The sequence below is a fragment of the Equus caballus genome, chromosome 7 (assembly GCF_041296265.1).
Source record: "Equus caballus isolate H_3958 breed thoroughbred chromosome 7, TB-T2T, whole genome shotgun sequence".
Classification (NCBI taxonomy): Eukaryota; Metazoa; Chordata; class Mammalia; order Perissodactyla; family Equidae; genus Equus; species Equus caballus.
This window is the reverse complement of record NC_091690.1, coordinates 16,844,089-16,866,894: the sequence shown is the minus strand read 5'-3', so window position 1 is coordinate 16,866,894 and position 22,806 is coordinate 16,844,089. Positions and strand designations below refer to the sequence as shown.

General features: G+C 38.3%; 1 protein-coding gene across 1 annotated transcript in view; it reads left to right on the top strand.

Annotated features, from left to right (window-relative positions):
- GUCY1A2 (guanylate cyclase 1 soluble subunit alpha 2) overlaps positions 1–22,806 on the top strand; it is a 275,698-nt gene that overhangs the window by 16,341 nt on the left and 236,551 nt on the right. Inside the window, exons 2-3 of the mRNA XM_023644737.2 lie at positions 12,187–12,248; positions 19,918–20,039. Of these exons, the coding sequence (XP_023500505.1) occupies positions 12,187–12,248; positions 19,918–20,039 (184 nt within the window). The remainder of the gene's footprint in view (positions 1–12,186; positions 12,249–19,917; positions 20,040–22,806) is intronic.

The window sequence follows — 22,806 nt, the reverse complement described above, 5'->3', positions numbered from 1 at the left end:
CTAAAATAAAAACGTTTAATATTTTGCTCTTCCAGAGTAACTAATAGAAGTGAAAGCAAAGCATATCAAAGTTTCTGCCTTGGCATTTTATACTAGTTTAAACTCTGATATATTATGGGTTAACACTGAGAAAAAATTGTAGAGTAGGGACACTTACTTTTGGTAGTCCCTATTCTCAATTTTTTTTCCTCTCTCTCAATCTCTATCTCGCTTGATTCCTGTATCAAAACCTCATGCCACAAAAATCTGCTATGAGTCTCTCCCATCAGATGAATTGGACTGTGTACATTTTAAATACCTTATCATGTTACTTTACAAGTTGATAAGCTCCTCCCTTGATTTTAAGTACCTTTGCAGGAGTGGAAAGTAAGTTTTTGTGGGGAGGATTGGGTTTGAATGAAATGGAGATAGCTCTCTCCCTGCCCCTGGCGTCAAATCTGGTGTCTGGCCCTGCAAGGCTCCGACACCCATTGATAGCTTTATAGAAGTGAGTATGTCCGGGCACTTCTCAGGCAGCCATCTGGAGATCCCTGTAGCTACAGCAAATTATTTAATGTTCTTGGTCTGTAGGAATAACATAGACATATTTGGAGATGAAAATAAAATAATAATATATAGTACCTTTGATTATGTGGCATTATACTTACTAATTCTGTGTCATAAACCATTTTCTGTTGTTTGAAAGAACTGTTACTGCTACTTCAGGGTTCATTTTAAATAAGGCTCATAAAGCTAAATGGGGCTGATGTTGTCCTTATGTTTTATAATGCTTAGAGATTACGGAGATTTTGCGCCTTAAATGAATTATTTATGGATTAACGTGTGTTGTGCCAATTATGGATGCCCCTGCACTGGATTTGCCTTGGAAATTTTAGTTAAGAGCCCTTATGCAGGCAAGGAAGTTAAAATGTTTTTTATAGCTGGAAAATAGTGAATGATATCAAACCAGTAACTTATTCCTAAATATTATGTTATTTAAATTCCCTGTTGTTTGGTGTGAATGTGTGTACATGACTTGTGTGGGTCAGTGTTTGATATTTGTAAAGCTGAATGGCAGAGCAAGATATTTATAACTCATGTAGTATTCTAGAAAGAATCTGAAAAAAAAATTTTACTGTGCCAGAGACATTTCCCCTCTTCTGTAGGCAGCTGTTCCCAATATTCCTTTCTTACTCACATCCTTTCACCATCCCCTTTTCCCAGTTACTAATTTTCCATTCGGTAATGAGACAAACATATGGCTAAGAAATACTACATCGTTAAAAATTTGGTTCTAATGTGAGCAAATTTTGAAGCCTTTTGTTGGAGCTTTTCTAAAAAGACCCTGACAATAATTCACATTATCATGGCCATTTTTATGATAAATGGCTTATTTTGGTTAGTTTTTACTGTAAGCAGATATGAAGAGAATCTTGAAAAACCAGGGGCTTTCACCAAGTCTACTGCTTTTTAAGGCCTTAATGACATCACTCTTTTTCTTCTTAATTTTCCCCACTTCAGGACTGTGAGGGAATGACGTGCTGAACTATGCTTTCCATACAGAGAAGCCACTAGCAACGAGTGACATCTGTTTCGAGTTTACAAAGCATATTTTTAACACACGTTATCCCACCCTGATTCACCAAGGAAACGTATGAGGTAGGCAGGGCATGGATTATTATTAAGCCCAGTTTAAAGGTGAGGAAACTGAAGCTCAGAGAGAAGCTGTAACTTGTCCAAAATCAAAAAACTAGTGCCCACCTACATTTTAGTGCCCAGTTCTCCTGTTTCAGGTCCTTAGCTCTTTCCAATATGAGTGTCTCTCAACATGTCCATGAATTGTTCCATCCTCAATATACAATATACAATATTGTTCAGAGTAGACTCCCCATTTCGCCTCTCATATGTTTCCTATTTTGTGACTTGCTAATGGGTGGCTGGTAGCAATTTCCTGTTGGTTTTCTTGAACCTGACCTCCTCTCACCAATTGTTTAGTTCCTGACTGTGCAATGAGTCCACACCGCATAGACCTGTGTTAGAAATGACAAAGGGCTCTTTTTTTTTAAATCAGGACTCTGCCTGTAGACTGACCTAGTTTGCCTGTCCACTGTCATGTTTGTATGCTCCAGGCTCCCATGGGTGAGGCAGTCATGAACAGAGTGACAAAAGCCAGCATCACTGCCAACAGCTTAGCTTGTGCTGCAGGGCCTGGCAGGAGCAATGATATTACTATAGGTCGATTTCTGAATATGAAGGAAGTCATGGTTAGCATAGAAATAGCTACATGCCTAAGGGTATATATTTCTCTTCATAGATTGTATATAATTGTGCATACGAATACATACACATATCTTGGTATAATTAAATAATTTATCAGAAGGAACGAGGAGGGAATATATTAGATATTATGTAATGGAGTGATACCTAGCTTAAAAAATGTGCTCAGATAGAGTTAAATGAAAAAAAGTAAGACTTTTTATGTCATGCAGTGTTAGTGTTCTGCCTGCATGTTTTTTGCAGAAAGAAGTATGATTAGTCTGTACCTTTAGCTTAGTAATGTAGTGTATCATAAACACTGATGACGTGGCAGTCATTATCTTCCAAACATTTGCCTACTAAGCAGGTTTCATATCTGTTTGGATCATCAGATTATGGTCAACACCAGATCTAATTATATTTAGATCCTTGCTGAGTTTTATCTTCCCAGCAGTTGAAGCAATAGAGCTGGGCAGGACCCAACCTGGGTAGTATTTTGATGGTTTCTGCGTGTTTTAGCATCTGAGACTTTTAAATTCCAAGAATTGTTCTTGTCATTGTCCTGAAATAATCAGACTCTCAGCTAGTGACTGGCTAAACAGAATGCCATGACACTTTGGTTGGCATCTGAATGACAGTTTACTTATTTACAGTGAGCATAACTGTGAAATGAGGCTTATTACTCCAAGTCTGCATGGTCAGCTCATTTCTTACCTGTTCAGACTACATGAAGAGCCAAGTCATCATCAAAAGTTTGCTTTAATCCACTTAGAGTCAAAGCAAAATAAATTTCATGCCCAATTCTTCAATCCAGTTTAAGGAGCTCTCCAGTGTAGGGAAGGCCTTGCCAATAAGACCTTATGCTCCACATCCATTCATAAGACTCGCTTTTTAGGTCAGGGGGTTGAAGAATTTTCCTTATTTGAGGAGTAATCTTTCTCAAGGTGACAGAGAGTCAATAAGTCTTGAACAGCATCAGATACAGTGTTTCATAAACGATTTTCTCCCTTCTCTTTCCTGTGGGCTGCCCTCTCTAACTTCGCATGCTTTCCCATGCCCTCCTGTTTTGATCTCCCTTAGATATGTTACTTCTATTGCTCAGTGCCCACTTTACCTGGAGCTATACCCTGGCTGGTGATTGGAGGTAATTCTCTGCTACTCATTTACCAATTATGGAGTAAGCTGGTGCATTAAAACATTTCCCTGTTGTATGTGTTAATTTTATAAATTAACTGTCAGGCAGAAATATTACTTCCCTTATTTCCAGGCTCCTTTTGGGAAATACCTCACTGTAGCTCCCGAGTACTGGAAACAATAGGGAATTCTTTGAAAATGCTCAAGTGGAGGCTGCAGAGATGTTTTAAAAGGCTAGAAATTATTTCCTGACATAAAGACCATTGCTATCCAGTAGAGTACTCGTGAGTTGAAATGGCACTAATTAGCCTTGCAGCATCTAATTGGCATCTTTGAGCTGTGAGGCATGCCTGGAAACAATTCCGGGTGTTCGATGTGGTCAGTTTAGTTCAATATAACAATTTTTGACTACTTCTTATCAAGAGACTTTTGCAATCTTATCATATAACACGTTTTTAGAATACCTTGTAGTTGTATTTCATTTTGACCTTACAACAATCTTAAGAAATAGTTATGCTAGGAATTCCCCCATTTTATAAAAAAGGAAATTGAAGTTCAGAAAAATAAATGCTGTGTCCAAAATCATACAATCTAGCCAAGACTTAATCCCTTTCAACTGCAACCTTTTCTCCCTTGATGAACAGAGAACCACGTATTTCGGTTTAGAGGAGCCAATTAAAAACTTGGCTTTTGAAGGCAGTTGGATATAGGATAGACACATAGACTCAGACACTTACTACCTAAGTGACCTTGGGCAAGTTTTTTAAGTTCTCGGGGTTTGATTTTCACGTTTATAAAATTGGGGTAATCTTTCTTCTCTTACAGGATTTTTGTGAGGATTAAATGAGTTGCTGCGTGGACCATGTTGGGCCCAGTGTTTGAGACTTAGCACTCAACACATTGTTGACTGTTATTACAGTGTGTGAGATCCAGAAAGCTTACCCTGATTTCACCTCGTAGACCGAGTCATCCCTGTGCCATCTGTGAGGTTCTGTTTGGTTTACAGGTTTAGGACTGGAGCTATGTCCCTTCAAAGGTTTGCAGCACCGCTTGATCTGTTTTCCTGAGAAGATGTCTAGAAGCAGTACCATCTTGTCTCCTAGTCAGTACTTTTATTCAGACAGCCATGTTGGCCAAGATGGTGACCAGGGAAGCATGTTTCTCCTAAAGTTTCCCTGTTAAGAAGTTAATGATCACACCAGAACCATCTAAATAAGAAGAGCATCATACAAATTTAAGAAAACAATTTTACAACATCATTTTCATATCCATTAAAGAAAAAAAAAGGAAATAAGGGATTTCGGTTAGATACATGGAAGAATTTCCTAATAGTCACCAAAGCAAATTAAGTTACCAATGGGGGCAAGAGTTTGTGGGAGAAAAGCATAGAAGACCTAAGTCCGTGTCTTGGTGGTGGCTCTTTCCAGCTGTGTAGCTGAGATAAAACACTTTGACCTCTCTGAATCTCAGTTTTTTCGTCTGTAAAAGTGGATAATTACATCTGGGACTCATGAGGTTGCTGTGGATATCTAATGAGATGAAGGAAAAGAAAGTGATTTGTAAACTGGGAAGTGTGATGCAAACTCAAGGTGGTGTTATTATTCTTCAGAGTTCGTTGAAAACATCAGAAATTCTTGGATGACTTAAAAGTGCTCTTGCCTAAAGGTAGAAGGACTAAATAAGTAACCCTGTGGATCTATTTCAGTTCAAGGAATGTATGTTTTCAGATTACATTAGTATTGATGATATTAGGTCTTGTATCAAACTGAAATTCAATGGCTATTTTTGGAAAGGCATTAAAATAAAATAACAAAGAAGAAAATACTTGGAAAGCAATGTACTTCATATAGACAGATTTAATTATCAAATTGATTATATGTGAAGTATATTCAGTTACAATCAATAATTACAATGATAGTAACCACTGTGCTTTTCTAATTAGAACATACTTCTAATAAGGAGAAGGTTATCAATTTGAATCCCTTTATGGGTCAATTAGCATAATGTCAGCCTTCACTTTAGCTCTCACGAGGTCACTCAAATGTGTGCCCGTGTTCACAAGGAGAATAAAGTGGAGATTGGATGAAATCTTGCAGATGTTCACCCAATATGTATAGAAGAACTCTGTATTATGCATATAATGTATCTCTTTATTTTTTCTTTAGCACACTTATTTTTGCTTTTTGTTGTTAATTGTCTGGACTACCAGTTTTGTTTAGCGTTACTGGTGTCAGTCACGTGAAACGGTATTCCAGGTTTCCTGAAAGGTGGTTTAATCAGAGTCATGTTCAGACCGCTGTTTACAAGTGCTTAACTTTGCAATGCTTTCCTTCAAAATAACCCTGAGAACTACAAACTTCTTGTATGTATTTTTCAGTTGGGAAAATTAAGGCATTTTTTTTCCCAAGGTTTTTTACTCCCAGGTGAAGGGATTTTGGCTAATTTTATAAAAAGGTCACTAGCACAGCTGGGCCTGAAATCCAGAGGTCCTGACTCAAAGTTCTATATTTAATTTGCAGTGGTTTTTTTTTTTTTTTGGTTTATATGTAGTGGGTTTAGTCAGAGGGTGGGAAAACGAATATCACGTCTTGACTTTTAGCATGATTGACGATTACTACAATTACATCTCTTTCAGAAGTAGTTAAGCTGGTTGTTTGAAGTGACTATTTTGACTAGTTTTATTAGTAAGACCAGTCATATGATTTGATCCATGGTGTCTACAGGCCTAGCCACAAAGATAGGGTATTTAACATTTAATTTTGATCATTTTAAATGATGGAATTTGGCATATCATGTCCTAGTAAGCAAAATGCTCTTACGTTGTAGAGAAAGTGGAGATCTCTGTATTGTGATTTGGAGGATGATCAGAAGAGTTCCTTTATCTCTCACTGACAAGCCTATTTACCCAAATTCCACCATTAGTGCTTCAGACCATCTTATATAATGCAGAGATGCTCATTTATACCATCGTCTACCTTAGTTTGGATTGAGGATTGAACTTCTGAGGAAATGGAGGTAGGATTTCTCCTGAGTTCCTTCTGAGGTCAGAGTACTAAGGGGATTTGAAAATATTTTTTTCTGTTGGTGAGGAAGAGTGGCCTGAGCTAACATCTGTAGCCAATCTTCCTCTTTTTGCTTGGGGAAGAGTGACCCTGAGTTAACGTCTGTGCCAATCTTCCTCTCTTTTGTATGTGGCATGCCACCACAGCATGGCTTGATGAGCGGTGTGTAGGTCTGTGCCTGGGATCCGAACTCATGTATCCTGGGCTGCAGAAGTGGAGCACACAAACTTAATTACTATGCTGCAGGACCACCCTGGGATTTGAAATTTTGATGAGGGAAGGAAAAAAGAATATGTAACAATGATTTTTGGAGACCTGATTTGGGAGTTTAGATGATGGTGGTGGGGATTTGGCCTATCAGCTTGCAGCGTAAATACACTGGACACCCAGAGGATCAGGAAGAGGTGAGCCAGAGGATGAGAGGGAAGTGCGTCTAAGATGAGACTTAATTCACGATTTCACCTATGGCCTTCTTTGTTTATACAGGTTTGGTTTAAAGAGCATTAAGTGTTTTGTCAAGAAGCAAATAACTCATTTGAATCCATGTGATTCTTTGCTTTTATGTTGACATTAAAAATTACTTTATTATTGATGACAGTTTTCTAGGGAAAGAGATGCTCTTTTTGTAAAAGAGGACTTCCAATCTCTCTGATTTTGTTCTTTTTCAGTCAAACGGTGATAATAACACCATTCCATTTCACTGGATTGGTGCAAGGATCAATTGGGGTAACATGCATTAAAAAATGTGAATTCTAAAGGGCTCAACCAAGTACTAAGTGTTGAAGATTATGTGCAGTATGGGTGGGAGATTACGTGCTTGTATTCTAGAAGAGATTACCTGAGTTTCAGATTACCTGAGTTTGTCTTTTTTACTTGTGTGACACACGCCAACTTGAACTTCTGTGTCTCAGTTTTCTTATCTGTAAAATAGTGACACCTGCCTCGTAATGTAGATGTGAAATTCAAAGGAGTTCATATATGTAATGGGCTTCCTTGCGTAAACTAAGCACGACAACCCTACTAGCTGCTGTATTGTTATGTAGGTGTCAGAACAAAATTGAATGCTGATGTAAGTGCATAGGAGTGAATTACTTGGAAATTAAAAAAAGTTCCTATATTTATGCCTCAAGCAATATAGTTATTTGTTTGTCCAACAAATTCATGTTTGATTATAAGCCATTAGTGACAGTTAAAATATGGAACTGTGTTGAATTTAGCAGCTTTTCTCAGTAGGTTATTTGATATTTGAATAAAGAAACTACTCTCACTAATGCCAACTTATTCAGGTAAGGTTTATAGAGTCTTGATCATCATGTTTATATCTGAAATGAAAGGTTTTCAACCCTGACTACATATTAGAAGCAACTGGGTCTCCCAAACCAGTTGACTTGGAAAATTTGGGGGTGGTGCTCAGGCATTAGTATTTTTTAAAAGCTCCCTGGGTGATTTTAATGTGCAGACAGTTGAAAACCACTGGCTTTGAACATTAGTAATTAAATATATATCCATATTATTTAGTTGCTGACATTGATGTGTAATTTTCTCATATTTCAATAAATAAAATGACATGGATATATATGGATGTTTCTTTAAAGGCAGGCCTATTGTTTCTATTAATTCTGTAGCTTATGGGTATGTATTTTAAGGCAGAAATGAGAAGTTTGTTTTTAAATTATCTGTGGATTTTTGTTTGTTTTTGGCATGATGAAATGCTGTATATATTAAAAAAGAATATAGAATCACAGAATGTTAAAGGGCAGAGGGACCCTCAAAGCATCTGGTAGAACAAGCGTTCACTTCGAAGCCAGTCCTGGCTTGCGTTGACTTATTCACTTCCTAGCTGTGTGATCTTGGAGTACTTACTTAACTAATCTGAGTCTCAACTCCCTCATCTCTGTAAAATTGAGATGAATGTGTACTTTGTACCATGACAACCATGTTTCATGCGACACACACACACACCATCTTGACTCCTCTCCTCCTGCCTGATCCCGGCACCATCTGGTGCGGATATCCAGAGCAGGGACTGTGTGGGAGCCTCCGCAGGGCTGTCTGAGCTTGCAGGGCCAGCTGCTGGGAACTGCTTCCTCCCACTCCTCAGGGATCATTTCTTTGGCTCTGTTGGGACTGTTTCATGGCTGGTTGTTTGGATCCCATGACCTTTCATGAGCATAACATTTAGTCCATGGGGGTCATTCACTGCCGGCCAAGTAGAGTGAAGCTGTTAATGACACTAGAGATGAAGATGGCTTCTTGTTGCCACATGATGGAAGCTTTTGAGCACCTTCTGTTTGTGTCCCAGACAATACTTGGGCGGAACATAGACGGCAGCTTTCTCTTTCCAGATGTTTTCCTATCCATTGCGTGTTTGCGTTGAGTAAGGAAAATGGAAAGCCACTATCTATATCTTAGTTTGGGGGAAGCAGAGAAAAATCACAGACCCCTTTGATTTTCTTTTTATGATAAGAACAGTGGATTTTATCTCCTTCTTCACCCTTGTCTCTCAGATCCTCTAGTGTATGGCTATAAAATTATTAGGCCACTCAGCTCTCCTGTTGAACATTCTTTGTGTCTGACAAAGGAGGTTCATGGGTTGTTTCTTATTATTGTAAAGCATAATGCCTGGGGTCCTGATCTTAGCTATGGTGCTTCAATGTCTTTCCCACTTGTAGGCCTGGCTTTAGGTCTATTTTCAATTTTAATTTTGAGAATTCTGCTTTTGTCACCATCTCTCTGGACTGATCTAAAGTTTTCATTGGAAATATTTATAAATTCAGCTGTCATTTTCCTATTTTTTCCCTCTGTCTACTGGAATTGGCACCATCTTCTTGTTGTTAGCACTAGTGGTAGGTCTATTGAGATTTTAGTGATGAGGATCTTGCGACAGTACACTTGTGGGGTGGGTGTTCTAACATACACCTTGTGTTCCTCCACGAGATTCTGAGACTCTTGAGGGTAGGAACCATGTTTTTCAGCTGAGCATGGTCATAACTATCATTTATTATGCACCTACTGTGCACCACAGATTTGACTTTGATTATTTCAATTAATTGCCGTAAAAATAATTTATACATAGGGAATCATTTCAGGCAGCTTAAGTAAACTGCCCGAAGTTATCTAGCTAGTGAGTCACAGAGCTGGATTTTGAACTCAGTTTGATCTTAAATCCTCTTTTCTAAATCATCTTTTTAAACTTCTTAAATGAAAGGGCAGATACAGATAAGAGGAATGGAAACTTGGCCTGTAGAAGGTGGGATGGAACTGTTGAGTAGGACACTGATACGGAGTTGCATTCTCAGAGAAGAAGAGAGAGGATCTGCCTGTCTTCAAAGCCTGTGCTTTCCCACTAGTCTACACTGACTTCATCACTGGCATACACGGACACTTAGTAAGTGGACCCTAAGACCTTCCAGACAGAAGTCACCCCTACAGAAGGCTTTGGTCCACATGTGGATCTTTACTTCAGGATTTTTATTCAGGTCAGAGAGACCTTGAAATTATGTGAAGATGTCTCACAATCGGACAAACTCTGAAGAGGATTCGAATGAATCTGTAGTGATAAGACATGCTGAGGAGTCAGGTCTTTGTTGAAGTCAGACTAGTCATGGCTCGCTGAAGATCAGGAGATGCTCTGCAGTCAGCCTCTATGCTGGCAGTTCAGACCGTCAGAATGTGCCCACTGGCTTTGGCAAACAACAGGAAGTATATGGATGCTGTACCAAGTTGAAACTTTGTTGAACATGCCGGGAGAGCATTTTTCTTTTAATGTATTTGGAAACTATACATTTAACTCCTGCTGGGGAGTAAAAGTAATTGCTTCACAAAAGAAAAAGCGCTTTAAAAGGCTTAACTCCTTTCAAAAACATGTGCTTTTTAATGACTGGGAAATTCTTGGTACAGGAGAAAAATGTCCTTTTGTACAAATGAGCTCATTCTGGTCTTAACTGACCCTGTGCACTCTAGTGCCTGCTTTCTGTTCCATGTTTTGTGACCAGAGGTTATTGGAAGGATAATCCCTCTGTGGATATTCTCTGCTTTTAGGGCATGTTGCCAGAGAGAAAGTTATCTTAGCTCGGAAACTGCCAAGCCAGTGCAAGAGGCCCAGATCCCAGGGGTCCTGAGCCAGTGACTGATAATGACTTGGTTTAGGTTGGCCGTGGGTCAGTTTTTTCAAGCCCACTTCAAGTGCACTAGGATTGCTGTGTATGCCTCGTCCTCTTTAGATTTCTCAACAGCTCTATTGCTTCTTGATTCAGGAACGATTTTTCTTTCCTAGGTAGATTCTGTTTGCTCTGCGGTGATTCTATCCTGATGAGCAGAAACATCTGTGCCAGTTTGAGGCCTCGTGTTTGTCTTTTTAACCTGCTATAATTGAAAAACAGCTATTGAAAGAAGTGGCCCTGTACCTCTTTCTTTGAACACTTGGCGGCTGACGCCTCTGAAAATTAATTTCTGAATTGGCTTGGCTAAAGTGAGGAATATGTCTGAGGCCTTAGATTTGCTCAGTGGAAGGGTTCTCCTAAATGGTATTGTAGGATAGATCTCAACGGATGCCTGTGATTTAAATGAAGCTCACATTACTCTATCTTTAAAATAACCATTTCCTAGCAAGGAGGATGTGGAAACTTTGAATAGTGTTAGGTAGGGAGATTATTACATCTATTCTGGATGTTTTCATAAAGAGCTGAACATGAAAGGGGTTCAAGTGCACCTTGACAAGGACCTGTGGAGTCTCCTTTAAATTATATATATTTAAGACCATCATTCTGAAGGAATAGGGATGGGAAATAAACTGTGATATTTATTAACTGCTTCTTAGGTACCAGCACTGTGCTAGATCCTTTCTGCAGATTATCTTTTAAGACTTATTTAGGTTCGTGTAGTTAATTAGTGGCAGACCATGAGATTACCAAACTACCCTGCTGGCTTGCGTCTTGAAGAGTCTGTGTTAAGAGTCATTATATTCCCCTAAAATTCATCCATGGCTCTAATGAATCAATATTTTGATAAGCCTTTTATAATTTTTTTCCTGCTTCATTGACTAAAATAAATTTTTCTTATTTTAAAAATTCATACTCTTGCCACTGAGAATTTGGTTCTTATCATAACTTGTTAATAAAATCTATGTTCTGGGATCTTTGTGTCGCTTTCACGGCTCCCTGGGTATGAAACTCTAAGTTCAGGCTCTGATGCCTAAATAAGTCTAAGAATAATTTCTTGGTGTGGGATTAAGAAGCTCTATCTTCAGCTGTCATGAAGAAGAGAGGATTATAAAATTTGGTCATGAGCTGCTTAGGTATTATTTGCTGCAAACCCCATTTCTTTCCCAAAGCACTTGTGGCCACTCTAGGAGGCTCCAGGACCCTTGTCTGAAATCTCCTAAGGAAGTCAGGCTTGACCTGGGCGTAACCCATGTTTTTTCAGTACGTCTCCTCTCCAATGCCCCCAAGGCCTAGGTTTATTGTGGGCAGCCGATGAGTGTTTCATTGAACATAATAGCTGGTACAACAGACTTGGGAAAAATATGGTTAGGAAATGCTATCATACTTGAAATTGGAAAATTCGGGGTAATTGCTGAGCGCTTCATATTAGTTCCTGTGGGGAAAATACATGGCAAAATGCATAATGGGTTAATATTGTAAAGCGAAAACTCTTATGAGATAAACCAGAAGCTACATATCTGCCTATGATGCTCAGAATGGGAATGGAACTGATTTGCTGATAATGTATTTTTATTGTTATTATTATTCTGTAGCCTCAGATGATACAGCAAACTCTCAAGAGGACATTGCAGTATTATGAGCACCAAGTTATTGGGTAAGTAAAAATGAATTTTGGTTATTATTGGGGGCAAATTAAAGATGATTACTCAAACATGGCTGTTGAGCATGTGGTTTTCTGCCACCCAGGTCAACCTTATTTCAAAGTGGCTATGCTCTCAGTGTGGAGTTGGGGCTCATGGGGGCCCCTTGAAATGATTTCCTTTGGCTTATTTGCCCTCAGTCCCTTTAAATGAAATTCCATTGGTTTTGTGTTCTTTTTTTTTCTTCTTCTTGTGCTCTTACCCTCTCAGTCTAATCCACTGAATCTCATAGTTTGCCTTAGTACTATGGTAAGGTTTATTGGTACTAACTGAAAGGCTTTAAACGGGATTTTTAGACTCCTTCAGTAAAGTTTAATCAAAATCACTACAAGCTTAACACAGTGCAGTGAGAGGTACCAGTTTAGCTAGAGTCACATGCTTCATATTTTTATATAAGTGGTTGTGATATAGTGTAAAGTAAGACGACTTGAGGTCAAAAGATAGGAATTCAAGGCTCACCAGCACATAGACCTCTATGTAAATTTATCTCCTTTTGTAAAGGGTGATGATAATAATAACTAAATCAAGGATTAGATGTCATGATTCAATGAAATCATTTCAATGAAAGTATTTTGTAAACAGAAAGCTCCAAGTAAGTGTAAGGTATACCTTTGATTGGCTATGGCAGAAAGCAATTGGCAAACACAGAAGCCTAATTTCACTTTCTGATGCAATCTAGCTATTTAAATTAAATTCATTGACATCAGAGGCAATGCGTATTTTTAATTCACATTGCTAATATTCTCTAAGTGCTGCAATGATTTATGTTTGTAAGATTTTAAGAACTTTTTGAGGAATCAAGATTTAAACCCTAGTACCTCTTTAAATACATTGTAGAATCATTTAACATTTATGGCTAATAATCATTGCCATGAGGATCAAGAATATACTTTCAGCTATTAGGGTGTGGTGTGCTTTTTTTTTTTCAGAACAGAAGGGAAGAAAACTTCATGGAAAAATAATCTCTGTACCTAGTATAATGCCATATACTTTAAGTGCTTGATGATTATGTTAATTGTCATTTAAAAGGGAATTGGTTTGAAACTTTGTCATATCAATCCTCAAGAGTGCAGTACTAGGAAAAACATATTATTTAAACTCATGAGATGGTTTTTAGTTTGAGGCCATTAGTGATTTTAAATGGTTTATCCTAACGGAGATAAAGAATGTCAAATTAATCTCTCCCCACATATTCTAAAATAAAACTTAATCACTCTCACTGAATTTGCTACTTTCAAAGTATGATATTTGGATTAAATTAGTCAATATACTTAGAACAGTTCCTGGCATGTGGTAAGCACTACATAATTATTTTCTGTTATGTTTGTTATCATTGTTATTAATATTTTAATGATAATACCAGTAATCAAATGCAAATCATTTTATGGAATTGTGAATGCCCTCTCTGTTTTGAAATCAGATGACTGATGAAATAGTCTCATCTGTGAACTAAAGTATGTCTTCATGGCAAATTGGAGTGGGAGTCTTGTAAATGTGATCAAAATAGATAACTAAACTATATTACCATAATCAGCAGAAAATTCTTTTTTCTGTTAGTAAGATGGAGTTCTCTTTTATCTAAATTACTACCTCAACTCTCCTCTCCATCTTTGTAGACATAGCTGTGGAGATTCTTTTTTCATTGCCTAAATGGTCTTTTCTAGTTCTGTTTATTGCAGGCATAGCATAAAGAAAACAGACAGGGAATGCAACTCCAATATAAAGAGGGGTCTTGATGTCCGACTGGTTCCAAATAGACCTATTAGCATATTTTCACTTGGCTATTGGCTGACTTCTGAGGACTTGAAGTACCTTTGCTCATTGCCTCTGTTTATACTCATGCTGATGAAGACCAAAAGGGCGAGTTGGCAGCAACATTGTCACTTTTGCCTTTCTTGACTTTGCCTCTCTCTTCCCTCAGTCGTAACTTGCCTGTCCACTTTCTCTTTTGCCTTTTAGACTCCATCTTTCTGCTTTCTATTTCTGTTTTCAATACTGAAAAAGGAGAGAATCTATTATCACTAACACTTGGATTAAAATGTATTCACACGTATGTGTTGTTCCTCTTGAAAAACACAATTTAAGGCATTTTTTTCTCTAACTGTGAAAGCAATGTGTTTCTTACAGTTCAAGGGATTTCAGGCAATTGAGAATAAGTGCTGGCAAGTATTATTTGCATATTTCTGGGGAAGTAAGGGTGGGAAAGATGCTTTTTGTAATCCCTGAAATTGGGCTTTGCCTAAAGCTTGTCTTGAGATAATTCAGCTTTTAGGTGCCTTGGATTGGGATGAAGAATCAGGAAGGATAACCGAGAAGACAAGCTAGCCCTTCTCTTCTTAATTTCTTGGTTCAGCCTCCAACCACTAACCTACTCATCCTCCCTTACCTCTGCTTTAAAACTCTGCCCTTGGATCTGTGTCATTTATCAGAGCTCTCGGATTGTGAAGTTTTGCTCCTTGATGAATTCTTATACCCATAGCCCATAGGAACTCTCCTAGGCTTTTTTAGTCTCCAAGCCCTAGACTTGAATGCAGGGAGCAGCTATTCAAAGGATCACACAGATGGGGGATTGAGAGGGAGAAGCCGATGGAGCTTCTTGTTAGGGAGTATGATAGCCTCTCCGTACCTCAGCAACTTTGTTTTTATTTTATTTTTTTTTATTTTTATTATTTTTTTTTATTTTTTTTTCCTTTTTCTCCCCAAAGCCCCCCAGTACATAGTTGTATATTCTTTGTTGTGGGTCCTTCTAGTTGTGGCATGTGGGACGCTGCCTCAGCGTGGTCTGATGAGCAGTGCCATGTCCGCACCCAGGATTCGAACCAACGAAACACTGGGCCACCTGCAGTGGAGCGCGCGAACTTAACCACTCGGCCACGGGGCCAGCCCCAGCAACTTTGTTTTTAAACATTTATTCTATTCTTTAACCTATCCATTCAGTTGTTCATTTATTTATTCATTGAGATCATACAAGTTGTGAAAATGAGTGCTACAATAATTTATTCATGCAGTGTGATAAATCTTCTGTTCATCTTCACTGTCACCATTGTCTCTCACCTAGCGATTTGATCTAGTTTTCAGGCTTCTACTCTTGCCCCTCAACATTATATTTTCACGACAGCGAAGTGATTAGAGATTAGATCATGCCACTTTCTTACTTTAAACCAATGGTTCTCAAATGTTAATGTGCATCCGAATCACCTGGCCAGCTTGTTAAAATACAAATTGCTGGGTCCTACACCCAGAGTTTCTGATCACGTTTGTCTGGGTGGGGCTCAAGAATTGGCATTTCTAACAAGTTCCCAGATGATACTGGTGCTACTGGCCCAGGTATCACACTTTGGAACCCCTGTTTTAAACCATATAATGACCTATCAGATGGAATAAAATTTGAATCTCCCTGTGGTCTGGCCTGATTTCATCCTCTTCCACTCTTCCTTTTCACTCCCCTGCAGCCACTCCAGCCACCTGTTGGTTTCTCAACTGTACCAAGCTTGCTTAGCCTCAAGGCCTTTGAATGTACTCTTCCATTTTCCTGGAATGCTCTGTCCCCAGATGTTTGCATGGATTATTCTTTTATACATTTAGGTGTCTTTTAAAATGTCCTCTCTTCAGAAAGGCCCACCTGCTCTGACCACCCAATCTAAAGTGGCCCTCCATCCCTTACCTTAATCTCCAACCCCAATCACTTTTTATTATTTCTTTTCAAAGAGTTTATCATTAGCCTATATTGTTTTGTTTGTTTTCTTCTTTTGGCTATTTATCTTATTTACTTCCATATTCCTGTGCCTTTATAAATGGTTGGTACTTAAGAGGGACTAATAATTTTTTTGGAGAGGGAAGTGTGAATAAATGAGTAAGTTGCACTCTAGAGGAATGTACACAGAGGTATGTTTATAGCGGATAAAAGAATAAGTTGTGCTTGGGAGGGGAGTATAAAATGAGGGATTGAAATAATCTCCAGGGTCCATTACAGTTCTAAAATCTTTAGTTCTGCTATCCAAGACCCTTTTCCTTATAGTATAAATTATACTGATTTATTTGCGTAGTTTCCCATTTTTGCTTAATGTTCTGCCACTGTGTCAGATTGACTTTGTGATAGATTTTCATTACTATATAAATTCTACACAAGTATGCCTACTTGGATAGCTTCTTGTTCACATAGCCCAGTCTTTTTCACTCAAGATAAAATGAAAAAACAGGCTATCAGTGTACATCTTTATGTTCTGCTGTCTCTCTTTAACTGAAGCTTCTAGGCAATGGACTAGCTTTTTGGGCCATGTAGAGTGGAAAGAATAGTGAGAAGCAGAAAGGGCAACTAGGAGGCAGGCAGGATTCACCTTAGAAATTAAAAGGAACTCAGGATTGAGGAAAATCTTATTTGTGATGACTTTTTTTCTGATGTCTTTCTTGCTGTTATCGTGTGTCCTCCCCTCTCTATGCATCTTTGTCATATAGTGTAGAGCAGGAGATTGAGAAAATGTGCTGTGGAAGTAGACATATCAGCTCTACTGGACTTAAAGTCGGATTCTGCCTTTGAATGATCTTGGACAGATTACTTAATCTCCCTGAGCCTCAGTTTTCTCATTGTTAAAATGAGAATAATAGCGGGGTTGGGGTGAAGTTTTAATGAAATATTAATGATGATAATGTGTTAAGTCATAGAATCATATAAAGTAGTTAGCACAGTGCCTGGTACATGAAGACAATCAATACATTCGTTGAATTATTATTATCATTATTAGAATCAGACTCTACTGCATCTCAGTTTTTGCTGATTGTCTTTCCCTTTATCCTCCAGCTGTATCCTTTCCCTGTCCTCCTTGAGCCTTTACAAGTTTGGAATTGGTTGTTTAGTATCAGGAGCTAAACATGCCCAGTTCATGTTCCAGCTACAGCTTTCTTCTTACAGAGAGTTTGGATTTTTTTACATCTACATTTCTGCCTCCAGAGTGCCTAAGCCAACTGCTCTCACTCATGTTTATACTACACGACTCCTACTGGTCTATAGCTCACAAAAATGAATTCCTGCAGCAGTGCCGAAAAAGCAGAGATTTCTTTAAAACTAGGATTGGAAGACACATGAAAATCTTTCTGAGATGTAATGTTCATTCATTATATATTTTGTAAGGAAACATGTATTTCAAATCATGCTATTCATTTTTTACCTTTTGCCAGAATAAGCATTGTTGTGCTAATATCATGGGTAGGACTGCTGCCAACCTCATTTTAGTCTGAGACGCCATTTCCTATAGTCATCTAAAATTAAATTCTATTACTCCAATTATCACTGTGGGCCCTATGTTTGTTTTATACAGCCAACCTTCTGTTCCCTTTTTCTTTTGACAATTGAATAGGGATTAAGCTAGAATAATTTCAATAGAACATTAGAAGTAAAATTAGCAGTGGGTGAGCCCTGATTATTCCGGGAAACAAACTTCAATGATATTACTTATGCTTTCATGGTCAGATTTTGTGGTTATAAATTATCTTATCTAAAAAGTGATCCAGCTTCACTTTTGTATATTTATGTAGAATAACTACCTATGTTGTTGAATAAAAACAAGTTAGACGAAAGCTAATATCTATTGATTGCTTCCTGTGTTTGAGGCAATACACTGGGCACTTTACATCTGTTATTTTATTTAATCCTAACTGTCTATTTCATAGGATCATTGTGTTAAGCTCGTTTTACAGATGAGAAAATTGAGGCTGAGAGAAAAAATATTTGATCTAAGTTCACTCTGATTAAAGTGATGGAGCTTGATTTAAAAATAACCCTGTGTTTGTCTGTGTTTCACAACTGTGCTCCCCATTCTACCTTTTATTAGTGATTCCTGCATTCTGGAAACTGTAGTAAGCATCTTGCCTAACTGGTTTATTGAAGTCTGGTCTCAGTGAGGGTACAAACATGAAATCATTTTACTTTTTCTCTCCAATAATTTCAAAATTGCTGAGTTGAGTCCCCTTTGATAATAGCTTGGGTAGATTGTTTTGTTTCCAAAGACTTTCAGGGAGTGTAAAGTGCATTCCAGACCAATCCAAATCTTCAATCTCATATCCAATCTCAGTATTATATTCCTTTCTGCCTGGGTCAGGCGTTGGCCTGAGGAGCTTGGAATGCATTGTAGACAGGGTGTGGTGTGGTTTTTCATTCCTGTTCTCCAGGCCACTCCTCTCTGAGTCTCTTTTTCTTCTGATGTGTTGTATTAGGCAGGAATAAAATGGAAAATGGCAGAAGCTTTTTTTAATTTACTGTTGGTTGTAATAGTCCTCTCTTGGCTGCAAGGCCCTCAGGGAGGTACATGTATGGTTTCTGCCATGACTGCTTCAGATGTCCCCGCTCCTGGCCCTGAGGATTGCTCTCCATAGTCTTGCTAGTGGGATCTCTGCCCCTGGCTGGTAGTCCCTAGACTGGGAAGCAGTAGGACCCAGCAACCTGAGCTTACCTCTCTTTAGCGATATCTCCCTAACCCATGGGAAACTCATATTTTTTGCCTTGCCAAATGGTGGGACTGTAAGCCAATCCCAATTGGCTCTATTTCTTTCCCTGTCAATAACTCTCTCTGAAACCTTCTTCCTCTATTCCATCAGGCACGGAGGGGTGATCAGGAATTCCACTACCTCAGCAGATGTTCACTGAGGAATGAGATATACAACTCCCAATCTCTAGCAGTGGTGGACCCCTCTCTCACCAACTGGGCTTCTCTCCTTTTCTTGTAGGGGAGAGAAAAAAGAACAAGAACATTCTCTTCCCAGGCCAATTACTCACTCTTCTGAGGATTTCCTTTTGAATTCTTTCTATTCCTTTGCTTCTGTAAGCTCGTGGTGGGTGATAGTGGCAGTAACTATTTAGTCACTTCTTAAGTTCTGAAGGAGATGTCTGGTTTTCCTGGCTACTCTTTTGGAGCATGGAGAGCATTTGGTCCCTATTGTCTTCAGCTTTGGTGCCTTAACTCTAATTCAGAGGCAACTGGAAAAGTTCCACTCAGTGTCTTGTTAAATAGCCATTTTGTCACTTGGTCCTCACAAGCACTCTAGGTGGTATCTCCATTTTATGAAGGAGGAAAGTTAGACCAACAGAGATTAGGTTACTTGCCCAAAGTGTCACAGGTAGAAAATAGTAAGACCATGATTCAGATTCTGTCAGACTCGAAATGCTGTATTAGCTTCTTTGTTATCCTTACACCGTACTGCTGTCTTCCTCACTGTCTGTGATAGAGGTTAAGAGTGTTTACTTTCAACACAATTGAGTGCTAGTGCACCAAATTAGTCCTGTTAATTATTCTTTTCCTAGGCAACTTCTTTATAGAAACAGCTGACCAGCAGTGATGAAGCACTCAGATAAGGAAACATTAGCTATACAAAGCTAATATATTTTCTGGTTCTCCTCATTTTTTTTTTCACGCATAGTTAGCTTATTAATGATTGTCTGAAGTTCCAGGTCCACACTGCTAATGCTGATGTTCATGATGGGTTATGCCAGAAATTATATCTTGAAGCTTCAGTTATTTTAAAACGTAATGACGCCAAAAGCAGAGACTACGTACTCTTGCACGTATGTATGAGTGCGTTTGCAGATGCTTTCAAAAATTTCTCCATATGCTAATTTTGTTTTCTTCTTAGTTATAGGGATGCAGAAAAGAATTTCCACAATATCTCTAACAGATGCTCCTATGCAGACCATTCCAACAAAGAGGAAATTGAAGATGTCTCAGGAATTCTTCAGTGTACTGCTAACATACTCGGTATATTAACTATATATTTATACGGTTGAGAGAGAATGAATGAGGGGAAAAGGGGAAAGTAAAGGTGTAAACATTTCATTTTCTACTAAAGAGAAATTTGGAGACTATGGTAAATTGAGACCAAGATATTGTCTTGAAGTGATTTGCTTTCAACATTCCTGAAGATGTTTGAGTGGAAATTACATGCACGTCATTCACTTGGAGATTGAAAAACAGTATAATGAAAATACTTACCTTCCAGGGAAACTTTTCTAAATATTCCTATGTTAGTATTATTAGCTTCCTATAATCCATATTTTTCTGGCTCTTACCCTTGGCTGAAATTGGGGATCTGCCTCTCCTCTCAAAGATCATATTCTATTATTTCTATTATTATTATTACTCTGTTGTTTCTGGGAGGCCCTGGTTGGGGCTGGAGCATGGCTCATGTGGACTCTAGTGGACTCTACAACTTGGGGGCAGTGAGGCAGGTCATCTACTGAGGTCTTTGTGCCTTGCTTGGAGGGGGTGTCCACCTTGAAAATACCAGTATTTATGACAGAGGGCCTGGTAACCATCAGGTGACACTGCTGGCCCAGCACAGCTTAGTTGCCCTTCAGAGTTGCATGAGATGCAGATTAAGCAGAGAGTGAAAAGAGCAGCCAGCAGTGTGCTACCTGATGATATTAGGGAAAGAGTAGTTTTAAGTTAGGTGCTTATAATTTAGAAAGTGACTGTGTAACAGAGTCTGGATTTCCATAAATACTAATTTTTTGAGAAAAGAGATATTAGGGCTGACTTTTTCCCTCCAAATAATGATGAGTTGTTCTCAAAATGTAAAAAGCACAATATTATAAAATTTAAACTTCTGAAGGATATAACTAAATACCTGCCACCTATTGGCTAGAGGCTGACATGGATCCAGCAGGTGATTATGTGCCTAAGAGGTGTCTATTCTCTTTTAACTAATGTCCTTTCTTAACTCTTGAAATATAGACTCTCTGAGGACAAAAGTAACAGCTTTACTGGTCATAATCAATGAAAGCCTTGTTTTTAACAAGTTAATGAGCTATAATTAATGTTGGCTTGCTTAGATTTCATTTTTTAAATTACTTATGTAATAAGTGTAATCACTTATGAGAATGCAAGAATTAATTCACTGGACAGAAACGTACCATACAAGAAAGGAAGCCTTTTTTTGAGTTGGAGGCACAGGTGGGCATGGAGAAATAGCGTTTCAACCAGGTTAAGAGAAATTCTGATGCCTGGAAACCTTCTCTGTGAATGCCAGAGGGCAATTTTCCAACTCTATGATTTATATTTATCACTTTTGGGGAGTATGGTTAGAATATTAGGATTGGGGAATACATATTTCTCTCACCTTCTTAACCTGTTACAGAGTTATGGTAGAGACTAGAAATGTGTTTGTTCACTCATCTTTGTGTTATTTATACTTCACCTATCATCAAAAAAGACAAAGTCATAAATCAGAAAATGTGATCAGAGTAGCAAATTTTTCTCCTTTCAAAATGGCCGTCTCTATTGACTTAGTATAAACTCCAGGTAGTTTGATCATTTACTGGCTCTTCAGGTTGAAGTTTGGGTTTAACGGTTGGCGTGGAATAAAAAGGGATCTGCAGAGAGGGAGAAAGCTTGTTGCAGAAGACCAGTTATGCATCTGTCATGCATTTATTCTGTCACCTCCTCCCTAGGACTCCCTGGAAACACATGTGCATTACAGTCCCTTTAGTAATGGGAAAGAACTATTTCCAGATATCAACATTTTTGCCATTTATTTCTCTTTCGTTGGCTTAGAAACCAGTTGTTGCTATTTTCTGTCTCATCATTTACAAATTAGGGATATTAAGTACACGCTGCTCCTTATCATCTGGTTGCCTCATTTTGGGATTCTGGCAGTCACTGTGATAATGCAGTACAGTACTCTAAAGAGGCTTTTAATCTGTGGAAAAAGGCTATACAAAGATGGTTGTGAACGATGCCCTCCCTGCTGGAGGCTTTTAGTGTTAAATTGACTGCTTTATTTGGTACATGTCTTTAGCACACCAAAATGATCTTCTAATTTTAGTTGTCTGAAAAATGTAAACCTTTTCTAGCCAGAATCTGCAAAGCCCATTTTTAGCTCCAATTAAGTAGTAAAAATGTGTTTAAACTGTTATGAGATGCAGCATTGAGTATTTTCTTGGAAATTACGGTTGAATGGTACAATGAAAGATCTATGATAAAGCGTTAAAGGGTCTGAACTGTGTTTGTTGCTAAAGTGTTGCCACCTGATCCTATGCAGTGACCTTAGGTACTGTTGAGGGGAGGGAGGCAGAGACTGGGTAGGGAGAGTAAAGGGAGAAAGATGATAAATTGTATAGCTCTTTTTGCCATATACAATTTAAAATAAATGAGGGTATGACTATTTTGGTTTTAACAAGTTTTAATACTGTGAAAGGGGTCATGGGTGTTTCAGTTGCAGAGCGTCAAGAGCTGTAAGATGGGAGAGATGGTGCAGGAAAAAGACATACCACAGTAGGACAGGAATCGGATAGAAAAGAGAACTGTAGGTAATTCATTTACTGATGAATTATAGCAAACTAAGGTTTGCTGTTTTAATAAGCATTAGTTATTTGCCAAGTATTAACAAAGCATGGTTTTACACAGCTTTTGCTAAGAGCATTTTCTCTCAAAATGATTGGGAAGGACTTGAACTGTAAAATAATATTCATTAAAGTTTTCTCTGTCTTCTGCTAGAGTGGGGCTTTATCTTCTCCAAAACTTAGTA